Source organism: Centruroides sculpturatus, unplaced genomic scaffold, assembly GCF_000671375.1.
Source record: "Centruroides sculpturatus isolate CEXI.00-Female unplaced genomic scaffold, Cexi_2.0 scaffold1485, whole genome shotgun sequence".
NCBI lineage: Eukaryota > Metazoa > Arthropoda > Arachnida > Scorpiones > Buthidae > Centruroides > Centruroides sculpturatus.
In genome coordinates this window covers 71,505-81,544 of record NW_019385640.1, presented here as the reverse complement: position 1 = coordinate 81,544, position 10,040 = coordinate 71,505, and the positions used below count along the sequence as shown (strand labels likewise).

Genomic DNA, 10,040 nt, shown 5'->3' with positions numbered 1-10,040 from the left:
ATTTTTTGTTTTCAACTACGTTTAGTCTTCATCGAGTACTTAGGTGTATTAAATTGATCACATTTCAGACATTGTTTAAATATTTTTATATATTTCAATTTTAAAAATGTTCGAACTGTTTTAAATTCGAATTTGTTATTGCGTATTGGTTCGATTATAGAACGATTGTAAACGTTTCAGAAAATTGATCAAATTGAAAATAGTTCGTTTGATTTTCGGCAATTCTCTTCAGCGGTAGGTGTTATATAACAATTACTATGGTTATTGAAATATTGGATGTAAATGGGGTTTGCTTGCAAAACCTCCGCTGACGAAGTCGCGGGTAACAGCTAGTTTAAGATATATTTTCAATTCCTATCTATTTGACTAACGAAATTGCGCTCTTACGTACCGTCCGAATATCGACAACGATATGCTGAAATAATCAAACTCGTTATATGGTTTTCGTTTTAATCTTTGCTATATCCGTAGTATTTGATTTTTAAAGGTACAAAGGTTATCTTACGTAAGGATTCGTCGCACCCGGTGACCACTCTAACGCATTTAAAAATTTTTTATTCCTCTTCTGTACAGAATTTAAAGAATTTTTAAAATGTGTTAGATTGGTCACCGGGTGCGATAAACCCTTAGGTAAGATAACCTTTGTAGTTATACGGGATGTTAGGAAAGTCGCCGTACACTTATATCTTTATTAACGGACAAGTTTCGATATAGAATACAGGAGGTAAATGCGAATGACAATTATGAACAATGTCGAAAATGACTTCCTTTTCTTATTTTCTTTCTAAACACCGCTATCCTTCGCTGGCTCGAAAGATCGAACGAATGCCGTTATCGCCGTTTCGGATTCGTCTCGATACACTGCGGATTAAAGTCTGACGTATTTAGATTTGGCCACGCGTTTTTCGAGATAATGCGAAAATACGATTAGAAAAGTGCGCGGTGACTTACCGAACACCCCGTATAAGCCAAATACTATAATATAACAGAGGGATTAGAAGTACGAAAGAATCTAATAATCTTAATCTTCGCCGTCGTTTCTTTTTGCCCGGCAACGCCGGGCTCGTCCGTCAGTTTGTTATATTTCGAGTGCCGGACGGAAAAAAACAATTATATAAATGGAACCGGGACCGATGGGGATAAAGGTCGGATACCCGCGTATTAAACATATAAAGCGATATTCTTCGGTGGTATTTTATTTCGGGGACGAGCTCGTGTCCGTAACGACCGTCCCGTTACATCCGGGGCAGCGAGTAAATAGGAGTGGGGTTAGCGGGAAGAACGACCGGGACCTTAAAAACAGGCGCCTAATTTCGAGAACTGTTATTACTTATTAATAGTAATTAGCGGCGACGATCGCGTTTGCCTCGCCGACCCGTAATGCTACTAGGAAAGTCTCCGGCCATTAAACTTCCGTGCCGACAGAAATTAGGATGGAAACCACTTACACCACTTTCTTACGTAAATGCTTTCCGTCCTAATTTCTGTCGGCACGAGGGATACAGCCGCTACTTCCGGACGGGCGGTTACTGGTAAACTGGCGAAATTTTTATATCTCGTCTCTCAGTTTTTTGGACGTTAGCCCGGAGCGGCGCTAAACGTGCGGATTGCCGTCTAGCGCCGAAACCCGGTCTTATTAATAAGACGATTTTTAAAATGTTCCAGGGATTCGAATGTTTGGATCCGTTCGTTCCGATTTTGGTGGAAAATTACACGGAAAAGGAAATAGACAGCTGCCTGGACTATTACGTGGACAGAATGTGGATCCAAAATGAACGCGGTGGGTTTAATTCTTACGTAGTTCGGAGCGACGCGCAAATTAGCTTCGGGATCCCACCCGAGATTAAGGAATAAACCACCGAGGTAACTTATGCTTTGTTTTTTCCCAGGTCGCGGCGAAACGGGAAGGAAAGAATTAAAATTCCTCAGCGGTTACAATCCCCGAAGTCTGATGAAAATCTGCGCCCCTCTCTGAGGTCTTTCCCCACTTCTTCTAACCTAATTGTAAAGAATGTTAAATATTTGTAACTTGGAAAAATAAAATGTAAACTTTTATCCGCTATTTCTTCGTTCTCGGCGCCGCCGAATAATTCTAACCCGGGGAATTCTTTCCTACCGAATTTTTCCCCGTATCCCCGAATCTTCCCCACCGCCGTTAGGCGAAAATTAACCTTTTCTTAATTGTAGACGAATTAACCGATGGGGTCGACGGTCGTTCATCCCCGTCCGGAAGAGTCCGAGTTCGACTCGTAGGCCGCGAGCTGCCGGAAACTACGCGTCTCGAGCGTTCCCCTTCGGACGGACGGACGGCAAACCGGAAAACTGCGGGTCGGAGGAACGGCCGGAGCTTCCGTCAAGAGAGACGGGAAGGAGGCCCGGACGGTCCAATTAAAGGGATAATGGGGTCCAAGGTCGGGCCGCGGACGGCCGTCACAAGGGTGGAAATGGCGACCGGCGTCTATCGGCATCTGAGGCTGGTCTACTCTCTGCTGGCGCTGCTGGGCGCCGTCCTGGCCCTGGACTTCTACCTGACGCTGCGCTGGGCGGGGGAAGGGCCCGCCCGAGAAGGAGGCTTTCGCCCTCCCCCTCCGGAAGGGGAGGCGCCGGCCCGCCGGACCAAGAGAAACGGACGACAGTACGTCACCGAGGAGAACGAGCCCAGCGTGGAATTCTTCCCCAAGCCGCAGCCCACCGACGAGGCCGACGGATACGTCTGGCTGACCTCTTACTCCAGGATCCCGGTGAGTGGCCGGGGGCCGGGGCGGCGGGCCCCTCCCCTGGGCCTCCCGCCCGGTCTCTGACCGCGCCTCTCGTCCCCAGCTGGCCGTTCTTCAAGAGTTCTGCTTCTCCACCAAGGAGTTCTGTCCTCCGGGAGATCCCGGACCTCCGGGCATCGCGGGTAAGTAGCGGGGAGGGCGGTCGGCGCCCTCCGCCCTCCCTGACCTCCCCGTCCGCAGGAACGCCGGGTCGAGTGGGAGAGAAGGGCGACCGAGGAGACAGAGGACTTCCCGGAGACCCCGGACCCCGAGGAATGGCCGGACAGCCGGGCGGACCCGGGCCCCTGGGGCCCAAAGGTATTTATCCTTTTGGTTTTTTCACCGGCGTCGGTAAACGACGCCAAAAGCGGGTTAACGCCGGTTTCTCGATTTATCGGTTTTGGCCAGAAGTCTGCGGGGGGAGGATCTTTCCCCCCGGCTACGGAAACGAACGGAATTCTTGTAATTGTAAAATGCTTGCGTCAATATCGAAAAACTGTGTTTCCGGCGTCGACGGTCGACCTCTTCATCCAGACTTTAATTGGGTCCTACCCCGAACCCAATTAAAGGATGCCCGTTCGTTAATTGCCGTTAACTGGGAAGTGAACGAACGCGTCGATTATCCTTCGGTCGGCGTTTTCCTCCTCTTGCCGAGGAGTTTCGATTCGAGTCCGTGGTCCGGTCGACCGGAAGAGAGAGGGACGAACATTCATTTCCGAGCTCGGTTATCGGCTCCGGCGTCGTTTCCTTAATTAACCCGGGGTGGTCGACCTCGTACTTACCGAGCCTAAGGAGAAAGTCGATTTCCCGTGGCTAGGGAAAAAAGGGGGCGAAATTTCAAGACGTAATCCTCTCCGCCTCCGAACCGGGATGCGAGAGCGGAAACGCTAGGGAACGAGAGGTTGGCCCGACGGAAGGAAAACGTAGAGGGCGGGGGTATCTGTCGTCCTCCGACTTTGTCCGTTTTCTTCTCGTCGCCGACCACCGGAAGATCGCGGCCGCGGACCGAAACGAAGTCGGATTTTCGCCGGGTGGGAAAACCTGCCACCCGGGCCCTTCTAATTGATTTTTGATCGACAGGAGAACCGGGAATTCCGGGCACCCCGGGTCTGGACGGGAGGGACGGACTTCCGGGAGTGCCCGGTCTGGACGGAGTGCCGGGAAGAGACGGAGTGGACGGAATTCCCGGCAGAGACGGCATTCCGGGAATACCCGGCACCCCGGGGAGACCCGGACTCAACGGCACCAACGGTGAGAATCTTTTTCTCCTCCTCCTCTCCTTTCCTTTCCTCTCACCCGATTTTCCCCTCCCGTTGCAGGAATCCCCGGCTCTCCCGGACCCAGAGGACCGGTCGGACCGGCCGGACCCACAGGTAATCCTTTCTTCGTCTGTAATAACAAAGCAAAGACTGCCGCCGGTTATTTTCGTTACCTTAAAACCGTTTACGATTACGTATAAAGGCGGCCCGGCTCGTCTCCCTCGCAAATTCTCCTCTTCGATAGGAATAAATTTCAAAAAACGTTCGATCGGGCCTCGACTACAAACGCTAATTGATTGGTGCGAGAAACATTCGGTGTAGAATCGACACGTAGAATAGTATTTTGATTGCCGTAACTCTTCGATGACGAAGGAAAACATTTTTTCGCGATTAATTCTATTATTTCTTCGCGGATGTTGGCGGATAAATAAGATGTACCTCGTTTTTTGTTACCATAATTTTTTAAGACAGGATCGTATTCGCTTAAAAGTTCTACAATACCTAAATAATCTTGGTTGTTAGTAGATCCGAGCGATCGATTATCTCCTCTAAAAGGAGATATATATAAATGTATTTTTTAACGTTTTGATTTTAGCTAGCGCTTTACTTAATAGTAAACTAGTAAAGATTTCTCTCTATATCTACACGACTTGGTTTTTCGCCAATAAAAAAAATATAGGTCTATATATTTACGTTTAAGTTATACGTTTTCTTAAATAATAAATGCCTCTAGACGCGATCCAGTTTGTAATCGAATGGTAATTTGTGCTTGCATAGAACTCGGTGCTTTTCTCGACTTGTATTTAAACCGTCGGCGAAGTATCTAAACGGTTTCTATAGAAAAATGTATACACGTACTGTACGTGTCGAGTCGTTCTTCCGCCTGCTTAAAAAGACATTATTTTTCTTTTACTTAATCGTTTTTTAATATTATTTACATAGATACCGTTTTTGTCGAATCGATATAACTGAAGAATCTATTCCGGTTCGCTACGCGATTCCAGAAACGATATTATTTTTGGCAACTTAGATATTTTATTGATTCTTCTGCCGCTTTCGCCACTCCAATGAACGCGTTTACCAGTTAATTAAACATTAAACGATATCTCGTATAAAAGTACTTTGTCGGATTTTTATCGACGCCGCAAAAGTAAGATTATTACGAAAACACGAGCTCCTATTGTAGAAAAATGTCTTTCGTTTCGGTTGTTACGCGTAATGCGAGTTCGGACACGCCGCGCACCCATCGGTGACTAACTCGTGACCCGCGAAATATGAAAAAGGTTTCTTTTTTATTGGCTGATCTAGTAAGACGACTTTTAACATTGGTGGATTTCGTACTTTGCTGGTCGACGAAGATAGAAGTTGTACGTCGTTCTCTGTCGCTCTCCTCGGGATACCCGGCGTAATTGAACTCGCGAATCTGTCGCGTAAATGCGCAAACTCGCCTTTATTAGACGCGCGAGATTAAAGATTATATAGAACATACGTGAAATGAAAAATGTTCGGCGGAGAAAGCTAATTGAAAAAATTTATGAACATTAACCTCCATTACGAATTCCTTAAGGGGGCCTCCGAGCTTTTCTTGGCCCGGGGCCTCGCGCGTACCAAAGACGAGCTCGCGTTTAATCGCCAAAATTTAATAGCGTCGATCTTTCGAGTTTAGCGAGTTTCTCCGGGACGTAATCCCAAATGGCGGGAGTAACTTTGTTTCGCCTTCGAGCGATTTTAAGTTTCCGTCGCGTAGAGTGGAGCGGAGCGATCTCTTCGTCGATACGATAATCGGTCGACCCTACGTTTGCTCGGGCGCGGACGGTTTCTATAAATAAAAGAACGGGTCTTCTTTTAGTAATAAATAAAACCGACACGTAGTGCGCTGACAGAAAAATGTCTTGGGTTTTTCAGGACTTCCCGGAGCCAGAGGACGGAAGGGTGTTCCCGGAAAAGCCGGAACCCCGGGTAAGTAAGGGCTGGGAGGAAAGTGGCGCGACCTAGGCGTTTTGTTTATCGTTCGTGGGTCCGGTTTCAGGGGTACCCGGAATCAAGGCCTGGACCGTTAACGGCACGGAAGCCACCAAATTGCTGGGTAAGAAGCGCTTTTATCTTTAATTCGAAGGTCCGCAGTCGCAATTAGTCTTTTCTCGGGTTTAGTTCCTCCGTCCATCGTGGACGTGCAGCAGCAGACCACCGTCAGCGTCCAGGAGGGAGAAAACGTTGCGCTGAAATGTTCGGCCACCGGAATTCCCGTCCCCGGTTACTCGTGGCGAGTGACCAACAACTCCACCATCGCTCTGGACTCTTGGAGACGTGAGTAGACTCGATCGGAGAGGAATGCGGCCACGTCCTACCCGTCCCCTTCTTCCTTTGCAGTGTCGTCGGTGGAGGGAAATCGCCTCAACTTGACTCGTGTCAACCGAGACCAGATGGGCACTTACGTCTGCATCGCCTCTAACGGAGTTCCTCCTCCCGCCTACAAAGAAATCAAACTGGAAATAAACTGTGAGTCGTTATTTACTTTTTCCAACTTTCTTTCGTTTAAATAGGACCGGACAATATTATCGCTCCGAGGTTTCATTAAACTCTGACTCCCTTCGTTTTTCAATTTTTCTTACCCGACGATTTTATCGGAATGGCCGAAATGTCCGGTTTAACTCGCTTCAGTTCCTCCTCTGATCAAGATTCAGAATCAAATGGTAGGAACCAGAAACGGAAGTTACGCCGTCTTAGAATGTTACGTGGAGGCTTATCCCACCGGCGTCAACTATTGGTTGTACGGAGAAAGCAGGCTGCTGAACCCCAACTGGAAGTACAAAATAAGCCACAAGGAAGAGGGTTATCGCACCACCATGACCCTCAACGTCACCTACATCGAACCTTCCGATTACGGACTTTACAAATGCGTCAGCAAAAACTACAAGGGGAAGACGCACGGCGTTTTCACCGTCTTCGGTGAGTGCCGTTTTTCCGTCTGTTTGCGCCTATCCCGTCCGTCGCCATTCTTCAACTTTTAGCCCGGGAGACGATAATAACCCGTTCGAATTTTAAATTTAGAAATCGACCCGTCCATCCCCACCAGGAAGCCGCCGAAAGAACCCACTTTCATCGTCTACGGACAAGGTGAGTATTCGCGTGGCTTTCTCTCTCCGTTCTACCCAACCGTCTCACTCGAATCTCGTGGCAGCTCCGCCTCCCCCCGCCGTGGAAACCGAATGTCTTCCCTGTCCGCAGTGTCCCATCACCCACAGCTGTCCGTCGCCGGATCAAGGTCCGTTTTCTTTTAGGCAAAACCCACCCATCGCCACCCTTACGTAACCGTTTTTATTTCGCTTTACAGCGGGGCACCCCGATCCCGGACACGTGATCAACGTGGGACCCGTCAACGAGACTCTGTGGAGGTCGCTGCCAGCTCGGACCGAAGGTGAGAATTATCCGACATTTCGGTAAACGATAAGTGATTTTTTAACTCGGGTGATTTTTAACGGTTCGTTCTCTCCAAGACTGCATCTTGAGCCAAGTGGGAAAACCCGTGTTCTTCCGCTCGACCAAAATAGAATACGGAACTTGGATGCAAGACACGTCGCCTCTGTACACGGAACAGAACGAAAAGTTTTGGGTGACTTTGGACAACGAGAAAACGTCTCTGTACGAGTACGACCGGAAGGACGACGCCAAGAAAGACGGATACAGCCGAAAATATTCGCTGCCCTACGCTTTCACGGGCAGCGGCCACGTCATCTACAACGGGTCTTTCTATTATCAGCAGGAGGGCACCAACAAGATCGTGCGTTTCGAGATGGCCACGGAGACCACGGGAGCCCTGGTCATTCCCGACGCCCCCTACCGCGACTCTCGCTATCTGTACAACACGCGCTACAACTACGTGGACCTGGCGGCGGACGAAAACGGACTGTGGATCGTCTACGCCAATCCCGTAAACAACAACACCATGGTCATGAAGTTCCATCCTTATAAACTTCAGACGGAATTCGTATGGAATCTGACTCTCAATCACAGGAACGTGGGCGAGATGTTCGTGGTGTGCGGCGTGCTATACGTGGTGCAGAGCGTGACCGAGCGAAACACCAGAATATCGTCCGCTTTCGATCTGTATAAAAACAGATCGGTGGAAGTGAATCTGGATTTTACCAATCCCTTTCGTCAGAACATCATGATTTCCTACAACCCTAACAGCGAGGTCATTTACACGTGGGACAAAGGAAATCAGCTGATCTATCCTCTGAGGTTCGTTCCCAGAGGAGACGAAGAAGACAACTGACCTTCCCCGTCATTTTCTTTTTTTATTTTTACCGATTTGGGCATGGCTTAATAAAAATTGTTTTTAATTTTTTAAATCGCTTTCGTCCGTCCAAATCCTATTTTTACGTTTTTCTTCTACACGGTAATATCGGTTTCTTCTGTCTTTTCGAGCTCTTTCCGTCGGCGGGCACCCATGCGGCGTTTGTAATAACCTACGAAATTTTCCCAAGGATCGTCCACCAAAAATACGTCGACGTCGATTGTGCCGCTGCTCCGGTGGCGAGTGGCCAATTTGAATTGGGTGCAATGAATCTGTTTACTGTGATCTAATCTATGTTTATTAAACGGTACAAATATTTAAATGATTGAATCTTACAGGCAATGGAGGCATCTAATCCGTGCCCGGGAAGTTTTTGTGCGCAATTCGTCCCTAATATGTCGGGCGCAATTTTTCATCGCGCGCCTGGCCGTGGTAGATCCTGTGCGCGTGGGGAAAGAGGCCCTCTCGGTGACCATAGGACGAAAAGTTTAAATAAGGTCGTACAATCTAATGCATTGATGATATATTAAGATAGGATATCTGTAAATGGAATATTGTACTTTTAAAATGAACGATTAGAATTGTTTTTAACTCCACCCTGCGGGCACTAAGAGAGCCTCTTTTTAGCCTAGCCAGCCCGTTATAGATTCGACCAGGCCCGCAATGGGGCGGGATCCGACGTATCCGGACGGACCAACCCCGAAAAATTCCTGGAGATTTTTCTACCCGTTCGCATCCGATCCCGGATCCCACCTCGACCACTCCACCATCCAACCGTCCATAATTGAACAGCTTATTTTCAAAGTGACGTATCTCCATTTTTTTGTTTTATGTTTTTAGTTCACGGCACCAACGCATTGATAATACGCTTCTCTATAGTGCTACAATGCTTTTTTTTCCAAAACTGGTGTTTTTTTCTGTTGAAAAATGTATCAAAAAATTGATTTTCTTTTCAAATGTGACGTTTTTCGTTTTGTTTTATTTCCAATCTGTCGCATTTCCATAAGAGCTAATTACAAAGTGTATATTGGTCACGTGACTATTCGGCAGCAACGACTGCTTTCTGAAGTGCCAGTGCTATTGCGTTCGATTGTTTTCTTAATAATGACCACATTTACTGGAGAAGTTCAAAAAATATTTAGTCGATATACTAGAAAGAGGTCGCGTCCTTATTTTGTAGAAATTTTTGTAAGAAAAATCCAAAAATCGAGAAAATGAATTTGTTTTGTGATGGATGCACGGTGCACAAAACAAAAATTACACATTATTAGTAATGCTAAGTAAACTTTCAGATATATATATATATAGTGTAATTTTTGAGATTACATATCCTGTGCGGGGGCCAGTTATTTACCCACGGATAGGGTTTTTGGAAGGGTGTTAAGAAACACTGAACTGCTTCTTTTACCAGAAGACTACAATAAAATTTTTGAGCGTATAGGACAAGTACTGTTCTTGGTAAAGACTGGCAACTTGGTAATTGGAAACTCGCAATTCATTCGCGCATTAAGTCAAAAAATGGATTTTAAACTATCTGAAATGAAAGTAACCGGAATAAACTTTAAGTATGTTTGTTGCAAACGGCACTATTCCGATTATCGGGGATGTTCAAATATACAATGTTAAAAAGAGGTAAAAAATGGTCATATCTATCAGTTGATTTGCTACCCTTCGAGAATAAACTTAAGCTGGAAAAGATAGACGACGTGAAGAAACTTTTAAATAAAC

The 10,040-nt window shown here is 46.9% G+C and overlaps 2 protein-coding genes across 2 annotated transcripts in view; both read left to right on the top strand.

Annotated features, from left to right (window-relative positions):
- Positions 1-2,085, top strand: part of LOC111640811 (28S ribosomal protein S29, mitochondrial-like) — a 50,529-nt gene extending 48,444 nt beyond the window's left edge. Inside the window, exons 12-13 of the mRNA XM_023386873.1 lie at positions 1,666-1,780; positions 1,890-2,085. Of these exons, the coding sequence (XP_023242641.1) occupies positions 1,666-1,780; positions 1,890-1,975 (201 nt within the window). The 3' untranslated portion in view covers positions 1,976-2,085. The remainder of the gene's footprint in view (positions 1-1,665; positions 1,781-1,889) is intronic.
- Positions 2,086-2,261: 176 nt separating this feature from the next.
- LOC111640810 lies at positions 2,262-9,061 on the top strand. Its single transcript, XM_023386872.1, has 14 exons — positions 2,262-2,741; positions 2,821-2,899; positions 2,958-3,074; positions 3,837-4,007; positions 4,076-4,129; positions 5,921-5,974; positions 6,045-6,101; positions 6,167-6,322; positions 6,386-6,514; positions 6,677-6,964; positions 7,067-7,132; positions 7,197-7,280; positions 7,350-7,433; positions 7,513-9,061. Exons 1-14 carry the CDS (start codon positions 2,400-2,402, stop codon positions 8,289-8,291), a joined length of 2,460 nt encoding a protein of 819 aa, XP_023242640.1. The 5' UTR covers positions 2,262-2,399; the 3' UTR covers positions 8,292-9,061.
- The last annotated feature ends 979 nt before the right edge of the window (positions 9,062-10,040 follow it).

Bases quoted from the DNA above. Each gene is read 5' to 3' on its own strand.
- LOC111640810 (XM_023386872.1), top strand. From the start codon at position 2,400: ATGGGGTCCAAGGTCGGGCCGCGGACGGCCGTCACAAGGGTGGAAATG. The intron at 4,130-5,920 runs GTAATCCTTTCT...TGGGTTTTTCAG, and splicing joins CGGACCGGCCGGACCCACAG to GACTTCCCGGAGCCAGAGGA. The intron at 7,133-7,196 runs GTGAGTATTCGC...ATCTCGTGGCAG, and splicing joins TTTCATCGTCTACGGACAAG to CTCCGCCTCCCCCCGCCGTG.